Below are 20,579 nucleotides of genomic sequence, written 5' to 3'. Positions count from 1 at the left end.
CTACCTTACGTTTGGTAGCGTATATATCTCCATGCCTCTCTCTCGCTTTGTCGCAGCTTACCCTTCCCCCTCCCCATATCCTCAAGTCCATTCTCTAGTAGGTCTGTGTCTTTATTCCTGTCTTACCCCTAGGTTCTTCATGACATTTTTTTCTCTGACTGCTGTGGCTAGGACTTCCAATATTATGTTAAATAAAAGTGGTGATAGTGGGCATCCTTGTCTTGTTATTGATTTTAGAGGAAAAGCTTTCAGTTTTCAACATTAAGTATGATTTTACCTGTGGGTTTGTCATAAATGGCATCTATTATGTTGAGATATGTTCCCTCTACACCAACATCGATGAGAGCTTTTATCATGAATGAATGTTGAATTTTGTCAAATGCTTTTTCTACAGTTATTGAGATGATCATGAGATTTTATCCCTTGATTTGTTAATATGGTGTGTCACACTGATTGATTTGCAGATATTGAGCCACCCTTGCATCCCTGGAATAAATCAGACTTGATCATGGTTTATGATTCTTCTTATATATTGTTGAATTTGGTTACCTAATATTTTGTTGAGGATTTTTGTACCTATATACACCTAAGATGTTGGCCTGTCATTTTCTTTCTTTTTTTTTTTTTTGCTGTGTCTTTGGTTTTAGTATCAGGGTAATGGTAGAGTCGTAAATGAATTTGGGAGTGTTCCCTCTTCTTCAGTTTTTTGGAGTAGCTTGAGAAAGATAGGTATTAGCTCTTCTTTATATGTTTAGTAGAATTCCCATATGAGGCTGTCTGGTCCTGGATTTTTGTTTGCTAGGAGTTTTCTGATTACTGATTCAATTTCACTACTAAATATTGGTCTGTTCAGATTATATATTTCTTCCTGGTTCAGTTTTGGGAGATTATATTTTTCTAGGAATTTATCCATTTTTTCTAGGTTGTCCAATTTATTGGCTTATAATTATTCATAGTATTCTCTTATGATTTTTTAATTTCTGTAATATTCATTGTAATTTCTCCTCTTTCACTTATTATTTTGTTTATTTGGGCCCTCTCTCTCTCTCTCTTTTTTTTTTTTCTTTTTTTGTGGTACGCGGGCCTCTCACTGTTGTGGCCTCTCCCGTTGCAGAGCACAGGCTCCGGATGCACAGGCTCAGCGGCCATGGCTCACGGGCCCAGCCACTCCGTGGCATGTGGGATCTTCCCGGACCGGGGCACGAACCCGTTTCCCCTGCATCGGCAGGCGGACTCTCAACCACTGTGCCACCAGGGAAGCCCTCTCTCTCTTTTTTATAATCAGCCTGGCTAAAGGCTTGTCAATTTTGTTTACCTTTTTAAAAAACAAGCTTTCCATGACCAGGGTCACAAAGATGGTTCAACATAAGCATATCAATCAATGTGATACACCATGTACACCATGCAAAACCATATGATCATCTCAATAGATGCAGAAAAAAGCATTTGATAAAATTCAACATCCATTCATGATAAAAACCCTTACGAAAGTGGGTATAGAGGGAACATATCTCAACATAATAAAAACTATTTGGGCTTCCCTGGTGGCGCAGTGGTTGAGAGTCCGCCTGCCAATGCAGGGAACATGGGTTCGTGCCCCGGTCCGGGAAGATCCCACATGCCGCAGAGCGGCTGGGCCTGTGAGCCATGGCCGCTGAGCCTGCGCGTCCGGAGCCTGTGCTCCGCAAAGGGAGAGGCCACAACAGTGAGAGGCCCATGTACCACAAAAAAAAAAAAGCTATTTATGACAGACCCACAGCCAATATACTACTCAACAGTGAGAAGCTAAAGCCTTCCTGCTAAAATCTGGAACGAGACAAGGATGCGCACTCTTACCACTTCTATTCAACATAGTATTGGATGTCCTAGCCACAGCAATCAGACAGGAAAAAGAAATAAAAGGTATTCAAATCAGTAAGGAATAGGTAAAATTGTCATTATATGCAGGTGACATGATACTATATATAGAAAACCCTAAAGACTCCACACAAAAACTACTAGAACTGATAAATGAATTCAGCAAGGTAGAAGGATACAAGATTAACATACAGAAATCAGTTGCCTTTCTTTTTTTTTTAACCCCAAATAGTTTATTTTACTTTGTTTTATACTTTATTGAAGCATAGTTGATCTACAATGTTGTGTTAATTTCTGCTGCACAGCAAAGTGATTCAGTTGTGTATATATATATATATATATATATATATATATATTCTTTTTCATGTTCTTTTCCATTATGGTTTATCACAGGATATTGAATATAGTTCCCTGTGCTATACAGTAAGATCTTGTTGTTTATCCATCCTATATATACTAGTTTGTATCTGCTAATCCCGAACTCCCATTCCTTCTCTCCCCCAATCCCCACCTCCCAGCAACCACAAGTCTGTTCTCTATGTCTGTGAGTCTGTTTCTGTCTCATAGATATGTACATTTGTGTCGTATAGCTTTCAGTTATAAAATAAATAAGTCCTGGGGATGTGGTGTACAACATAGTGACTGTAGTTAATAGTACTGTATTGTATATTTGAAAGTTGCTAAGAGAGTAGATTCAAAAAGATCTCATCACAAGAAAAAAAATTGTAACTGTGTGGTGATGGATGTTAACTAGACTTACTGTGGTGGTCATTTTATGATATATACAAATACCAAATCATTATGTTGTACATCAGAAACTAATATAATATGTCAGTTATATCCCAATTAAAAAATACTTTTAAAAATATCATCTGAGAACAGATAGTTTTACTAATTCCTTTCTGATTTGCATTCCTTTTAAAATTTTCTTCTCCATTTTCTATATAGTATTATTTATTAATATGCTTTATGTTATATTTCAATTAACTAATTATTAGAGTTTTCTTAATTTTGTCTTTTAGCTTTTATACTGGAGTTAAAAGTGATTTGCTTATTGTGTTTCAGGGTAAAGATAATGTGAGAAAAATTATATGTCTACCAAAAACTGTTTTCTTTGTATTCCCCACAGCCGAATGCCTTGCTTTAGGCTGTACTCAGTAGGTAGTTTTCAATTGTGTACATGATCTCGCACAAATGCTTACAGCAATTAATTTGCACATATTTAATGTGAAGTCATAAAATCTGAGGCAAGATAAATCACTTGTTTGAATAAACTTATGATGATATTATTGTCTCTGTTGTTTCCATAACAGAAATAAGATTAACAGAGTAAGTTATATTGGTATAAGAAAACATGATTAAAATTGTACTTACTTTCTAGGAACATTTACCTTTTGCTGTAGTAGGAAGTACAGATGAAGTGAAAGTTGGAAAAAGAATGGTCAGAGGCCGTCAGTACCCTTGGGGAGTTTTACAAGGTAAATGTAACAAAGATGCGCAGGCTTGCTCTGGAATGATTATGCTTAAATATATATATAATTATAAAAATTATATAAAATATAACTATAAATATGTAAAACAAAATATTTTAACTTGAGTCAATATTGGTAACTCTTGCTAAACAGCAAATTAATAGTTACTGATAAGGAGCACAGATTCTGTTTCATTTAAGATAATGCTTATTTTGATTGTAACCTATTCTCACGGGAGCTTTCTGGATGGTGCTTTAGGCAAAAATTCAGAAACTGGGCAGAACCTCCTCATTTCCCCCATCTGCTATATGCAGATTATCTCTCTATGCATAAACCGTCACATTCAGAATGTTGGAAAGTTCTTTGAACAAAAGAACTCTGAACAACACAGAAGCATAAATATTGGTACTTGAAACATGTTATGTAAGTTAATTGCTACCTAATTTATAAAGCATTTTAAAGTGGTCCCTATAAAAAGGGATGGAAAACCATTTTAAAAATAAAGTAATACAATTCATTTTTGGCTAAATTATACCTAGACCTTTATATTAGTTATCTAGCATCATGATGAGTTAGAATAGTGTAATAGCAGTCATTTATTGTCTGATTCGTATACTTGTGATACTAATTATTGGGGACTAGTTTCCAAATGTTATTTTCAGTTAATATATTACAAATTTTTAAATTTATGAAATGTACTTAAACACAACATATTTTAATGAATATTACATTTGGTTATAGTATCATACACAATGCACAAAGTATTGTGCTCAGTCTTTCGGATATGACAAACACAGTAGAGAGCCATGTGAATTTATTGAGTGATTTTGAAAACTGACTAATTCATTCTCATAAATATGGTGTATAAATATAGTTTAATAACTAAATCATGCATAGTTGTTAAGACCTTTATGTTAGCAGGATTTACTTTAATAAAATTATTTACTTTAGTGAAATTATATTATATTCTTTTTAGTGCTCTGTAAAATACCTTGAGCATATTCATTTGAAAAATACTAACATAATTATTAATGAAAGTTTATGCCATCTACTAATATTACATGTTATTTCAGTGTTTCCTATTTATTCTTTGGCTAATAAATTTCAAGCAAATTTCCTGGTCTATAAATAAACTCTACCTATAATTTGTATGTACCATATAACCATAGTTACATGGTTAAAAGAATTATAGCTATTAATCTGAACGATCTCTTAGCTCACTCAAGAATACTTAGAAAGTGATAGGGATTGATAATAAGCTTTGTGGCTTTATTATTTTTCTGCCTAGTGGAAAATGAAAATCACTGTGACTTTGTTAAGCTCCGGGATGTGCTTTTTTGTACAAACATGGAAGACTTGAAAGAACAAACCCACACTTGGCACTATGAACGTTATAGGTGCAGCAAACTTCAGAAAATGGGATTTACTGATGTGGATCCAGACAACCAGCCAGTAAGGTGAGTGGAGATCTTGCTCAAACAAGATGACGGGTGACTTAGAAATCCCCTACAACGATGAGATATGATTATTTCGGAATGAGAATAGCTGTACTTCTCACATCCTAAATTGTGTGGTTTTTCATCATCTTCAGACTTAGATGGAGAGTTAGTAGGAGCAACATAATGCAAGGGCTCGTTTATATGCATCCAATATGTGTATGTGCTGAAATGTGTATCCAAAAGAAAAAGTAGATTTTATATGGAACAGAAGCTCAGGAAAGAGATTTGCAAATATTAGTAAAAATTGGTATAAGATGGCAAAGGATATTGAGGATTGGATGGAGGAAAGAGGGAAAGCAGCAGTGTAATGGCATGGTGTTGTCGAATCCAAGTTCACGTGCACGACACACAGTGAGGCCAAACAAACTGAAACATTGGAGTTTGGAGCAGAGAAAGGTTTATCGCAAGGACCTTGCAAGGAGAATGGGTGGCTCATGCTCAAAAGACCTGAACTCTCTGATGGGTTTCAGGGAAGAAGTTTTTATAGGCAAAATTTGTGGGGGAGGGCTGTAGGGTGTGTAACCCTCCTCTGATTGGTTGATGGTGAGGTAACAGGGTGATGTTCAGTCATCAGCCTTCTGGTTCCTACCAGTCTGGGTCTACATGCTTGTGCTCAGCGTGAAATTATCATCCTCCACCTGGGTAGGCACGTTAGTTCCTGTAGAAGAACTCAAGAGATCTGTATCAGATTGTCATACACACACTCCCACCCCTGCCCCAGGAGGAACCAGGTCCAGGACCCCGTGCTGCACTATTGTTTCTTTCTGCATTCCCTCACTTTCCTCCCAGTAACTGTTTGAATCTGCCCTTTGGAACTCAGGGAAGGTCTAGGAGGCGGAAAGCCTTTTTCCCACAAACAAGAAAGGGGGTACACGGAAAGGCTTTTATGCCTGGGAGGGTCCCACAACATCCCGCTCGGTTTCAATCTTCCCTTTTCTTTGATATTCCTCCATCTTGAGGGGAACAGGTGTTGGACAAGAAAGGGAATAACATTTTGGATTGGAGAGCTCAATCATAAACTTGTCAGAGAATCTAGGTTTTCGGGGGACTCAGTTTCAACGGAAGTCAAGTGAAAATAGTTTGAGAGCAGGTGTACTTAGCTATATTGAGGAGGAATAGGATTTGTGCTGCAGAAGGATGACAGTGTAGAACAATCCAGTTATATTAGTTACAGTACTTTGAAGGCAACCAGAATTGAACTGGCTATCTTAAATGCATCATATTTTGAAAGACGCCTGGCCTTATTTTAATTATTTTGAGAACCTCATAAATTAGATGTTCCCCCAAATTTTGTTGTCAAAAGATGTGAAGAAGTGTGATAATAAAAAGTGGTAGGAGAAACAAAACATATTTTAAGTGTTTCAAAATGTGAGTACTTACTATATATACACTCTCTATACTTATATTCAATATGGCCCCTCACTTTTTTACATCTCGTGATATAGAAATTTTCATTTCTATACATGAGAGAATATTGGTAAATGTCCTTATATGTGACATAACAATATATATATATATGTATTTTATTGAAGTATAGTTGATTTACAATGTTGTGTTAGTTTCTGCTGTATAGCAAAGTGATTCAGATATATAGAGAGATATAGATATATTCTTTTCCATATTCTTTTCCATTATGGTTTATCACAGGTTATTGAATATAGTTCCCTGTACTATAGAGTAGGACCTTGTTGTTTATCCATTCTATATATAATAGTTTGCATCTGTTAATCCCAAACTCCCAGTCCATCCCTCCCCTCCCCCCTCCCCCTTGACAACCACAAGTCTGTTCTCTATGTCTGGGAGTCTCTTTCTATTTCATAGATAAGTTCATTTGTGTCATATTTTAGATTCCACATATAAGTGATACCATATGGTATTTGTCTTTCTCTTTTTGACTTACTTCACTTAGTATGATAATTTCTAGGTCCATCCATGTTGCTGCAAATACCATTATTTCATTCTTTTTTATGGCTGAGTAGTATTCCATTGTATATATGTACTACCTCTTCTTTATCCATTCTTCTGTTGATGAACATTTAGGTTGTTTCCATGTCTTGGCTCTTGTGAATAGTGCTGCTATGAATGCACGGGTGCATGTATCTTTTTGAATTATAGTTTTGTCTGGATATATGCTCAGAAGTGGGATTGCTGGATCATATAGCAATGCTATTTTCAGTTTTTTGAGGCATGTCCATACTGTTTTCCATAGTACCAATTTACTTTCCCACCAACAGTGTAGGAGGGTTCCTTTTTCCCCATACCCTCCCCAGCCTTTGTTATTTGTAGATTTTTTTAATGATAGCTATTCTGACCAGTGTGAGGTGGTACCTCATTGCAGTTTTGATTTGCATTTCTCTAATAATTAGGGATGCTGAGCATCTTTTCATGTGCCTGTTGGCCATCTGTAGGTCTTCTTTTGGAGAAATGACTATTTAGGTCTTCTGCCTATTTTTCGATTGGGTTGTTTGGTTTTTTTGTTGTTGAGTTGTATGAGCTACTTATATTAATAAACAATATATATGTTTACATGTTTATTTATATTAACATTTTAATATAAAAGTAACACAAATTTCTTTTCAGTTTTCAAGAGATCTATGAAGCCAAAAGGCAGGATTTCTTGGATCAATGTCAGAGGGAAGAAGAAAAGTTGAAACAGAAGTTTGTGCAGAGAGTAAAGCAGAAAGAAACAGCATTTAAAGAAGCTGAAAAAGAGGCAAGTCCTGCTAGTTTGATATAATTTGTATTCAAGTTTAGGTGTCCTATTAAGTTGGAGGTTTTCATCTCGAGAGTTTAGATGATTTTGTTGGAGGATACTTTGCTATTCTTCAAAAAGTAGCTATTTACCATATAGGTTTTGGATACAGCCTTTAAAATTTTGCCATCTGTAATCTTATTTTTTTCTAGAGCATTTGGAGAATTTACTTTTTTTATTTTTTAAACTGAAGTATAATTTGGCTTACAATATTGTATCAGTTTTGGGTATACAACAGTGATTGATTTTTTAAAATTTATTTATTTTATTTTATTATTTTTATTTTTGGCTGTGTTGGGTCTTCGTTGCTGCACACAGGCTTTCTCTAGTTGCGGCGAGCGGGGGCTACTCTTCGTTGCGGTGCGTGGGGTTCCCATTGTGGTGGCTTCTCGTTGCGGAGCACGGGCTCTAGGTGTATGAGCTTCAGTAGTTGCGGCACGCAGGCTCAGTAGTTGTGGTGTACGGGCTTAGCTGCTCCGCGGCATGTGGGATCTTCCTGGACCAGGGCTCGAACCCGTGTCCCCTGCATTGGCAGGCGGATTCTTAACCACTGTGCCACCAGGGAAGCCCCTGAATATTTTTATACATTACAAAATGATCACCATGATGTCCCAGTTACCATCTGTCACCATACAAGGTTTTACAATATTATTCACTATATTCCTTATGCTGTACATTACATGCCCATTACATTATTTTATAACTAGAAGTTTGTATCCCTTAATCTCCTTCACCTATTTCACTCATCCTCTAATGCCACTCTTCTCTGGCAACCACCTGTTTGTTCTCTGTATCTCTGAGTCTGTTTCTGTTTTATTATGTTTGTTCATTTGAATTGTTTTTTAGATTCCGTGTATAAGTGAAATCATATGGCATTTATCTTTCTCTATCTGACTTATTTCACTTAGCATAATACCTCCAGGTCCATCCATGTTGTCACAAAAGGCAAAATTTCATTCTTTTTTATGGCTAATGTTCCATTGTATATATATACCACATCTTATTTATCCATTCATCTATTGATGGACACTTATGTTGCTTCCATATCTTGGCTATTGTAAATAATGCTGCAATGAACATAGAGGTGCATATATTTTTTCAACTTAGTGTTTTTGTTTTCTTCAGAAAAATACCCAGAAGTGGAATTACTGGATCGTACTGTTGTTCTATTTTTAATTTTTTGAGGAAGCTCCGTCCTATTTTCCATAGTGACCGTATCAATTTACATTCCCACTAATTCTGCACAAGTGTTGCCTTTTCTCCACATCCTTGCCAAAGTGTTATCTTTTGGATAATAGCCATTTTGAAGGGTGTGAAGAGATATCTAATTGTGAACTTGAATTGCATTTCCCTGATGATCAGTTATGTTGAGCATTTTCTCATGTACCTGTTGGTCATCTCCATATCTTCTTTGGAAAAATGTCTGTGTAGTTCCTCTGCTCATTTTGTAATTGGGTTGTTTGGGGTTTTTTTTATGTTGAGTTGTATGCATTCTTTATATATTTTGATTATTAACCCCTTATTAGATATATTGTTTAAAAATGTCTTCTCCCGTTCAATAGGCTGCCTTTTCATTTTGTTAATAACTTCCTTCACTGTACAAAAGCTTTTCAGTTTGATGGAGTCCTATTTGTTTATTTTTGCATTTGTTTCCCGTCCCTGAGGAGACATATCCAAAAAAATTAAGACCGATGTCAAAGAGCTTACTGCCTATGTTTTTTCTAGAGTTTTGTGGTTTCAGATCTTACAGTTATATCTTTAATCCAATTTGAGTTTATTTTTGTATATGGCATCAGAAAGTAGTCCAGTTTGATTCCTTTGCATGTAGCTGTCCAGTTTTCCCAACATCATTTATTGAAGAGGCTGTCCTTCCCTCATGTACATTCTTGCCTCCTTTGTTGTAGATTAGCTGACCGTATTAAGTGTGGGTTTATTTCTGGTCTCTCTTTTCTGTTCCATGAGTTTGTGTGTCTGTTTTGATGCCAGTACCATATGTTGTGATTGCTGCAGCTACGTAGTATATAGTTTGAAATCAGGGATGGAGAGACCTCCAGCTTTGTTCTTCTTTCTCAAGATTGTTTTGGCTATTTGTGGTCTTTTGTGTTTCCATACAAACTTCAGAATTATTTGTTCTAGTTCAGTGAAAAATGCCATTGGTACTTTGATAGGGATAACATTGGATCTGTAGATTGTCTTTTGTATTGTAGTTATTATACCAATAATTTTTTCAATCCACGATGACAGTATATCTTTCCATTTATTTGTGTCATTTCAATTTCTTTCATCGTTTTCCAAGTACAAGTCTTTTACGTCCTTGGTTAGATTTATTTCTAGGTATTTTATTTTTTTTTGCAATTGTAATGGGTTTGTTTTCTTAATTTCTCTTTCTGATAGTTCCTTGTTAGTGTATAGAATTGCAGCATATTTCTGTATATTAATTTTGTATTCTGCAACTTTACTGAATTCGTTTACTAGTTCTAACAGTTTTTTGGTGACATCTTTAGGATTTTCTATATATAGTGTCATGTCCTCTGCAAACAGTGACAGTTTTACTTCTTCCTTGCTAATTTAGATGCCTTTTATTTCTTTTTCTTGTCTGATTGTTCTGGCTACGACTTCCAATACTATGTTGAATAGATGTGGTGAGAGTGGACATCCTTGTTTTGTTCTTGATCTTAGAGGAAATACTTTCAGCTTTTCACAACTGAGTACCATGTTGGTTGTAGGTTTGTCATATATGGCCTTTATTATGTTGAGGTTATTATGTTCCATCTATACCCACTTTGTTGAGAGTTTTTATCATAAATTGATGTGGAATTTTGTCAAAAGCTTTTCCTGCATCTATTGATATGATCATATGATTTTATTCTTCAATTTTGTTAATATAGTATATATCACATTGTTTGATTTGTGAGTATTGTATTATCCTTGCATCCCTGGGATAAATCCTGCTTGATCATGGTATATGATCCTTTTGATGTATTGTTGAATTTGATTTGCCAATATGTTGTTGAGGATTTTTGCATCTATGTTCATCAGTGATATTGGCCTGTAATTTTTTGTGTGTGTGGTTTCTTTGTCTGGTTTTGTTATCAGTGTAATGCTGGCCTTGTAGAATGAGTTCAGAAGTATTCCTTCCTCTTCAGCTTTTTGGAATAGTTTGAGAAGGATAGGCATTATCTCTTCTTTAAATGTTTAGTAGAATTCACCTGTCAAATTATCTGGTCCTGGACTTTTGTTTGTTAGGAGTTTTAAAATTACTGATTCAATTTTACTACTGGTAATTTGTTCATATTTTGAATTTCTTCCTGATTCAGTCTTGGGAAACTGTACATTTCTAGAAATTTATTCATTTCCTCTAGGTTGCCCATTTTATTGGCATATAATTTTTCATATTAATCTCTTATGATCCTTTGTATTTCTGTGGTATCATTTGTAACTTTTTTTTTTCATTTCTGATTTTACTTGGGCCCTCTTTTTTTCTTATGAGTCTAGCTAAAGGTTTATCAATTTTGTTTATCTTTTGAAAGAACCAGCTCTTAGTTTCATTGATCTTTTCTATTTTTTAAGCCTCTATTTCATTTATTTCTGCTTAAACCTTTATGATTTATTTTCTTCTGCTAACTTTGGGTTTTGTTCTTCTTTCCTAATTTGTTTATGTGTAATGTTAAGTTGTTTATACTAGATATTTTTCTTGTTTCCTGAGATAGGCTTGTATTGCTATAAACTTCCCTCACAGCACTGCTTTCGCTGTATCCCATAGAATTTGGAAAAATGTGTTTCTGCTTTCATTTATCTCCAGGTATTTTTAAATTTCCCCTTTGTTTCTTCCATGACCCATTGGTTGTTTAGCAGCATATTGTTTGGCCTCCACATGTTTGTGTTTTTTGCAGTATTTTTCTTATAGTCGATTTCTAGTTCATAGTACTGTGGTTAGAAAAGAGGCTTGATATGATTTCACTCTTCTAAATTTATTGAGACTTCTTTTGTGGTCTGTGAAAGTTCCTAGAGAAAGTTCCATGTGTACTTGAAAAGAATATATATTTCTGCTGCTCTTGGACAGAGTATTCTATATATGTGTGTGTGTGTGTGTGTGTGTGTGTGTGTGTGTGTGTGTGATTTGAGACCAACGTTTCCTTATTGGTTTTCTGTCTGGATAATCTGTCCATTGATGTGAGTGCATTGTTAAAGTCCTTTAGTATGATTATGCTACTGTCAATTTCTTCCTTTAAGTTTGTTAATAGTTGCTTTACGTATTTGGGTGCTCCTATGTTGGGTGCATCTATATTTACAATTGTTATATCTTCTTGATGAACTGATCCCTTTATCATTATGTAATGTCCCTCTTTGTCTTTTGTTACCGTCTTTGCTTTAAAGCCTATTTTGGCTGATATAAGTATTGCTACACCAGCTGTCTTTTCATTTCCATAGAATATTTTTTCTGTCCCCTCATTTAGATTTATGATCCATTTGAGTTTAATTTTTGTGAAGGTTTGTGTCTAGATTCTTTGGGTTTTTTTTTTCATGTGAATGTTCAGTTGCTTCAGCACAAGTTGTTGAAGAGAGTATCTTTCCTCGTACTACATATGCTCCTTTGTCAAAGATCAATTTGCTAAATATATTTGCATCCATTTCTAGGTTCTCTATTTTGTTGCATTGATCTATTTTTTTCACCAATATCACACTAACGTGATTACTGTAGTTTTAGTCAGATTACTATAGTCAGTGAAGTCAGGTAGCATCAGTTCTTCAAGTTTATTCTTCTCCTTCAATATTGTTTTGGTTATTCTGGGTCTTTTGTTTTGCCATAAAACCTTTAGAATCAGTTTGTCAATATCTATAAAATAATTTGCTGGGATTTTGATTAGGATTGCAATGAATCTGTAGGTCAAGTTGGGAAGACCTGACAACTTGACAATATTGAGTCTTCCTATCCACAAACATGAAATAGTTATTTATTTTGTTCTTCTCTAATTTTTTTCATCAGGGTTTTGTTGTTTTCTTCATATGGATCTTATATGTATTTTGTTAGATTTATACCTAAGTATTTCATTGGGGGGGGGTTAATGCAATTGTTATTGCGTTTCTTACTTCAAATTCCACTTGCTCACTGCTGGTATATAGGAAAGCAATTAACCTTTATATAATAACCTTATATCTTGCAACCTTGCTATAATCGCTAATTAGTTCCAGGAGTTTTTTGGTCAGTTCTTTGGGATTTGCTACATAGATGATTATGTTATCTGCAAACAATGACAGTTTTATGTCTTTCTTCCCAATCTGTATACATTTTATTTTTCTTCTCTTACTTTATTGCATTAGCAAGGACTTCCAGTACAATGTTGAAAAGGAGTAGTGAGGGGGGACATCCTGACCTTGAACCTGATTTGCAGGAAAAGTTCGAGTTTCTCACCAGAGTAGTTAACATTTGAAATGTTTATGTATTAAGATAAAGTTTAGCTTTCTCTGATTTCTACCTTCAACCTCCCATCTTTAAGTAAAAAGTTTTCTCAATGATTTTGCCATCATTTATAAATACCACACTCCCACATCCCCAGCCTTTGCAATCATTCTTCTTGCCATTGTATCTAGAAGCTCATTTACTTCTCAGGTCTGAAAATGTAATTACGAGCAATATGACTCCAGCAGAGATAATTTTTGAAACTGTTATTAAGAACAAGTGCTACCCTGATGATTAGGGTGTGTTTGATAACCAGAAAAAGAGGAACATGTACTTGGGGATGTGCCGCCATAGCGTGCTTTGAGTCACAACTGCAGATTTGTTTCACAGCTACAGGACAAGTTTGAGCATCTTAAGAGGGTCCAACAAGAGGAGACAATGAAACTTGAGGAGGAGAGAAGACAATTGGAAGAAGAAATAATAGATTTTTATAAAATGAAGGCTGCCTCTGGAACATTGCAGACTCAGGAGTGTACCAGTATAAGGAAGGACAAAGATCGTAAGAAATAATCCTCTCTTACCATCTGTGTGTCATGGGGCCCTATCACTCTCAATCCCATCTTCCTGTGAGATTTTTCTCATAGCACTAATTCTGATTGAAATTATACTAAGTTTTAAAATCTGTTTGCTTATTGTATGTTTTCTCCAACTAGAATGTGAACTCCTTGGGAGTAGGTACCTTGACCATCTTGTTAAATGTTCTGTCCTCAGTGTTTAGAACAAGAGTAGCACAGAATTAGCAGTCAATAAATATTTGCTAAAATGAAAGAAAATCAAAGAATTATATAGCACAGTGTGAAAAGTGATTAGCTGTTGAAATTCTTTTACCATAGCCCTACTTGTGGCTCCAGGGACCAAGTGTATATATACTATTTCATATCTAAATAGAAGTAGGGGATTTGTTGGCATAAAATATTATGTTATAAGAGGCTAATTCTTATGCTGATATTCCTTAACAAATTCTACTGATAATTTCTTGATAGTTTTTATTAAATAAAATATTGTTTCTGATTGGAACTCTTAGGCTTTTATGTTAGACCTTGTAAAACTAATATTGGAATAAATCTTGAAAAGTTAGGGAGAGCCAGAAAACAGTGGGAAACCATGAGTAACATTTGGATGATAATATTACACCTTACATATTTGGGGTATATGTTAAAACTAAAGTTATCAAATAAAGTGGACTTTTTTTTTTTGCCATTTCAAAATTTTCCTTCTGACTATATATCCTGATTTTCCACATTTACAATGTCAGTTCACCTGTGTGTGTGGCTGACTCACCGTGACTCATTCTATGAAAGTACTACCGTTGAGGGTCTGTATATATTTACTCCAGCTACATCTGGCATAGTTCATGGAATTTTTCTTATGTCCCTAAAAGAATAAATTTTTCTTCTGTTGTAATTTTATTACTGCATTCATTTCAAAGGCAGCATTTTTTTCAGGGTATCAGGGTATTGTGATTTTTGCCTCAAAATATTTGAGAAAATATAATCTGATTTATAATACCTTTACTTCTTGAAATTTTTTTTTTTTGAAAAATACAGGGAAAGGGAGGTATATCCACAATGATTTTTATATATGTTATTAAGTCACCTTATGATTTTATCATTTGGGGGAAGAATGAAGTCTACTATGTGAACTTTTAATGGAAACTCTACAAGAACCAGGATCTTTGTTTTGTTCACTTATGAATTCATCCCTAGGCCTAGAACAGTGCCTGGCGGTAATTGTTCATTGAATAAATGAAAACAATAATAGTACATTAGCTATATTATATGCATGGATAGTTTAATTTAGATCATTGACTTTTAGAAGATAAACAATTAGTATAACATTATTGCTTTTCCACATGCTGGTGAATTATACAGCTAAGGGATTTTCATCTTCTCATTCTCTCAACATAATCCAGTGTTATTAAAATTTGAGTCACCAATGTTGTTACACATATAAAAAACTGTAATGTTAGCCTTGTAAAAGTGCATTTATAAAATGCACTTGGTTGCATTTGAGAATGGACCCTTTAGGTAATAATGTGATAGTCCATAGTTTCTTTTAGAGAAAGGAAAGATTCACCCTAAATAAACGGTATGGTTTTTCTTTCCACTTCTTTTCCAAAGGTATAAAACAAGTTATGATTTAGTAGTTTATAAAGCATACATTTGCTCATTAAATAATGGTTTTATAAAATAGTATTTGTTTCCTATATAGCTTTTAACTATATGAATAAAATTATTTTTCTCTTTCAGATCCACTTTCATGTTAAACAGAGGTTCCAGATTTATGTAGCACAGAAAGTTTTAATAAGTCAGCATTACTAAAAACTTATAAGTGTACTTTACTTTTCCTTAGAGTTTTTATTTGCTAGATTATTTATTTGATATTAATGTAAATTGTATTTTTTTTTTTTTTTTTTTTTTTTTTTTGGCGGTACGCGGGCCTCTCACTGTTGTGGCCTCTCCCGTTGCAGAGCACAGGCTCCGGACGCACAGGCTCAGCGGCCATGGCTCATGGGCCCAGCCGCAACAAGGCATGTGGGATCTTCCCGGACCGGAGCACGAACCCGTGTCCCCTGCATCGGCAGGCGGATTCTCAACCACTGCGCCACCAGGGAAGCCCTAAATTGTATTTTTTAAATTTCAGTTTCTACTTGATCATGGCTAGTAATACACATTCCAGTGATTTTTATACATTTATCTTGTATTCTGTAACCCTTCTAAAACTTGTTAAATTCACTAATAAGTTGTAATATCTTTTTTTGTAGATTTATTTGAATTTCCTAGCTACATGATTATTTGGTATCTGAGTGAAAGCCATTTACTTTTCCAAATTTTATGTCTTTTATTTTCTTGCCTTACTTAATTGACTACGACTTTTAGTACAATGTTGAGTAGAAGTGGTGACAGGGGGCTTCATTATCTCATTCTCAATGTTAGAAATAGATACAGTTCAATCTGTCATTTGTTTCCAGTTTTATTGAGACATAATTGACATAGAACATTGTATAAGTTTAAGATGTACAATATGTTGATTTGATACATTTATATATTGCAAAATTATTACCAACATAGCATTAGCTAACACACCTTCTTACTGTCAGGTAGTTACCATTTCTTTGTGATGAGAACATTTAAGACCTATTTTCTTAGCAACATTCAAGTATATAATATGGTATTATCAACTATAATCACCATGCTGTACATTAGATTACTGTACAAAACTTGTTAACTTTATAGTTAAAAGTTTGTACCCTTTGACTGATAATTCCCCATTTTCCCCAACCCTGGCTTCTGGCAACCACCATTCTCTGTTTCTTGAATTTGGCATTTTTAGATTCCACATATAAGTGATGTCATAAAGTATTTACCTTTCTGTCTGACTTATTTCACTTAGCATAATGTCCTCAAGTTTCATCCAAATTGTTGCAAATGGCAGGATTTCCTTCTTTCTTGTGGTTGAATAGTATTCCACACTTCTTTATTCATTCATCAATTGACATACCCTGAAGTTGTATTTATATCTTGCTATCGTGAATAATGCTGCAACTAACATGGGAATATATACCCAGAAGTATGGTTGCTGGGTCACATGGTCGTTTTAATTTTAATTTTTTGAGAAACATCCATATTTTTTTCTCCATAGTAGCTATACAAACCTCCATTCCCAGCAACAATACACAAGAGTTCCATCTTCACTAACACTTGTTATCTCTTCTCTTTGGGATGACAGACATTTTCACAGGCATGAAGTGATATCTCATTGTGATTTTGATTTGCATTTCCCTTATGATTAGTGATATTGAGCACTTTTTCATGTGCTTGTTGGCCATTTGTATGTTTTCTTTGGAAAACTGTCAATTCAGTTTCTCTGTCCATTTCTTAATAGGATTGGTTTTTTGTTTTCTTTTGTTTTTAATATGGAGTTGTATGAGTTCTTTATGTATTTTGGATATTAGCCCTTTATCAGATACACAATTTGCAAATATTTTCATCCATTCAGTAGGATGTCTTTCATTTTGTTGATGGTTTCCTTTGCTGTGCAGAAGCCTTTTAGTTTGATGTTGGCCCACTTGTTTATTTTTGCTTTTGTTACGTTTCTTTTGGTGTCAAATCCAAAAAATCACCACCACGACTGATGTCAAAGAGCTTACTGCCTTTGTTTCCTCCTAGGAGTTCTTTGGTTTCAGGTCTTACATTCAAGTCTTTATCCATTTTGAGTGGGATTGGTGTATTGTGTAAGGTAGGTGTCCAGGTTCATTCTTTTGCATATGGCTGTCCAATTTTTTAAATTAATTAATTAATTAATATATTTTGGGCTGCGTTGGGTCTTCGTTGCTGTGCGTGGTCTTTCTCTAGTTGTGGCTAGCGGGGGCTACTCTTTGTTGCGGTGTGTGGGCTTCTCATTGCGGTGGCTTCTCTTGTTGTGGAGCACAGGCTCTAGTCATGTGCTTCAGTAGTTGTGGCACATGGGCTCAGTAGTTGTGGCTCACAGGCTCTAGAGCACAGGATCAGTAGTTGTGGCACACGGGCTTAGTTGTTCCCCAGCATGTGGGATCTTCCCGGACCAGGGATAGAACCTGTGTCCCCTGCATTGGCAGGCAGATTCTTAACCACTGTACTACGGGGGAAGTCCCTGGCTGTCCAATTTTCCCAACATGATTTATTGAAGAAACTGCCCTTTCCCCATTGTATATTCTTGGCTCCTTTGTCATAAGTTAATTGACATATATGCATGGGTTTATTTCAGGGATTTCTATTCCATTTCATTGATCTATGTGCCTGTTTTTATGCCCATACCATACTGTTTTATAATATAGTTTGTAATATAGTGTGAAATCAGGGAGTGTGATGTCTCCAGCTTTCTTTATCTTACTTCAGATCGCTTTGACTATTTGGGATCTTTTGTGTTTCCATACAAATTTTAGGATTCTTAGCTCAATTTCTGTGAAAAATACCATTGGAATTTTGATAGAGATTGCATTAAATCTGTAGATTGCTTTTGCTAGTATGGATATTTAAACAATGCTAAGTCTTCCAATCCATGAGGACGGAATTTCTTTCCATTTATTTGTATCTTTTTCAATTTCTATATCAATGTCTTAAAGTTTTTAGTGTAAAGGCCTTTTACCTCCTTGAATAAATTTATTTCTAGGTATGTTACCTTTTTGATGAAATGTAAATAGAATTGTTTTCTGAATTTCTCTTTCTCATATGTTATTAGTGTATAGAAAAGCAACAGATTTCTGTATATTGATTTTGTATCCCACAACTTTACTGAATTCATTTATTAGTTTTAACAGGTTTTGGTGGAGTCTTTAGGGTTTTTTTATATGTAATACCATTTCATATGCAAATAGTGACAGTTTTACTTCTTCCTTTTCAATTTGGATGCCTTTTATTACTTTTTGTTGCCTGACTGCTCTGGCTAGGACTTCCAATACTATGTTGAATAGATGTGGCAAGAGTGGAATATTTGAATACATAAATAATTAATGGTGGGCTTCCCTGGTGGCGCAGTGGTTGAGAGTCCGCCTGCCGATGCAGGGGACGCGGGTTCATGCCCCGGTCTGGGAGGATGCCGCGTGCCGCGGAGCGGCTGGGCCCGTGAGCCATGGCCGCTGAGCCTGCGCGTCCGGAGCCTGTGCTCCACAACCGGAGAGGCCACAGCAGTGAGAGGCCCGCGTACCGCAAAAAAAAAAAAAAAAAAAAAAAGAATTTCTACCACCTGTCCCCACCGAGAAACATCAAATTGATAATGATATAATTATGATAATGATATCCATCATTATAACTATAAGCTGTTATATATATATTTAGTTATGTAATTTTAGTACATGACAGAAAATGGCCATACTAATATGGAGGCCCAGATTTATTTGTCATAAGATGCTTTTAAATTGGGAATTCTGGGTACCATTTCTACATTCTTTAGAGGCAAGATAATATCTGTGGCTGATGTGAGTTGTATTTACTCCTAGCCTAATCAGTGAGGCTGGGAATGGGAAAGGTATGGTAGCAACAGCCTAGGAGACCATGGTCCAATCTCTGTGTGCGTGTGTGTATGTGTGTGTTTGGGTGTTTGTGTACCTTGTGAAGTGAGAACATTCCTAAAGGCAGGGTACGTGGCCTCATAATTTCAAGGTGACTTTTACATTACAGAGACCAGAAATAAACTAACAGATGGTACTAAGGAGGCAATCAATTTAGAGGATGTCCTTGCAACAAAATTAGTAATGTGGAAGAGGAACATGGAGTGGATGAGGGACCTTGTCTAGCTTAGCTTCAGCAGCAGCAGGGAAACCACCTGGTTCCTCAAATTTTCCTGACACTGTTTCTATCATGCTCCTTCTTGCTCATACCTCTCTGACATACCTGGTTCCTTTGGAGCCTTGATTTTTCTGAAACAAGCACGTTTCTTGGAGCAATTGCACTGGCCATTCCTGCACTTAGGCACACACTTCAGATAACTTCCTGGGTCCAACCCTGTCTTCCTTGCAATCTGTGTTCAAATGTCACCTTGTTTGCCGGTGTTACCTAAACACTCAGTAAAAAAAATCACACTCCCTGCCTACTGTCTCCTTTATGACTGATTATTTTTCATCACAGCGCTGCTCACCATTTGACATGTTACATGATTTTTTATTTTCTTATATTCTTTCTCTATCATTGGATTGTAGAGAGTTTTGTTTTTCAGTGCCCTATATTCATGGCTTAGATAGTTATTGGAAAATTGAGTTATCACTCAATTAATATTCCTCAAATGCATGAAATGCATGAAAGAATTTCACATAAAAATTGTAAGACACCTAACATCTTGGGAAAAAGCTGAAAGTAGGCCAAAAATTCATAAACAGAGATGGTACAAGGAATCCTAGAGAGGGGACAAGATCCGTAGACAATTTGTTGAAATTAATCAATTTCTTGACTGCAAAATGTAAATGTAGGTGAAAATTAAACATGTTACTGATGTTTTTCTCACTTCTCGTAGTCACTTACACTACATGGAACCAGGGAACCTTACAGGAATTGTAGAATTTCTTCTATGATTTTTAGAGTAACCAGAATTCCAGCCCCTCACATTTTGGCTTTTCCTCTCCATGTACATGATCACTGTGTCTGAAAACCTGCTCATCATCCTGGCCATCAGCTTAGACTTCCACCTCCACACACCCAACCAACCTGTCCTTCTTCAACGTGTCCTTTGCACATTTCTGTTTCACCTCCACCAGGATCCCAAAGATGATGCAGAACATCCAGACACACAGCAAAGTTATAACCCTTGAAATCTGCAGCAGGAAGATATATTGTTTCCCACTGTTTGCAGGATTGGACAACTTTCTCCTGGTTGTGGTGGCCTATGAGCACTTTGTAACCATCTCTCACCCGCTACGCTACACCATCACCATGAACCTCCAGCTCTGGGGACTGATGGTTCTTGTGTCCTGGGTCATGAGTGCCATGAATTCCTTGCTACAGAGCTTGGTAATGTTGGGGCTGTCCTTCTATGCAGACTTGGATATCCCCACTTTTTCTGTAGCT

At 35.6% G+C, this 20,579-nt stretch overlaps 1 protein-coding gene across 4 annotated transcripts in view; it reads left to right on the top strand.

Moving 5' to 3' along the window:
• SEPTIN14 (septin 14) overlaps window positions 1–20,579 on the top strand; it is an 87,780-nt gene that overhangs the window by 66,127 nt on the left and 1,074 nt on the right. For 2 of the 4 annotated variants that reach the window (XM_049699865.1, XM_049699864.1), the window contains 5 exons: window positions 3,239–3,335; window positions 4,618–4,786; window positions 7,409–7,541; window positions 13,372–13,540; window positions 15,512–16,222. In XM_049699865.1, coding sequence (XP_049555822.1) covers window positions 3,239–3,335; window positions 4,618–4,786; window positions 7,409–7,541; window positions 13,372–13,540; window positions 15,512–15,663 — 720 coding nt within the window. In that variant the 3' untranslated portion in view covers window positions 15,664–16,222. Of the gene's footprint in view, window positions 1–3,238; window positions 3,336–4,617; window positions 4,787–7,408; window positions 7,542–13,371; window positions 14,446–15,511; window positions 16,223–20,579 lie in introns of those variants that run through there. The other 2 variants (XM_033426241.2, XM_004268736.3) reach the window with 2 other exon arrangements.

This window comes from Orcinus orca, chromosome 16 (genome assembly GCF_937001465.1).
Source record: "Orcinus orca chromosome 16, mOrcOrc1.1, whole genome shotgun sequence".
NCBI lineage: Eukaryota > Metazoa > Chordata > Mammalia > Artiodactyla > Delphinidae > Orcinus > Orcinus orca.
This window is presented reverse-complemented; position numbering and strand designations above follow the sequence as displayed.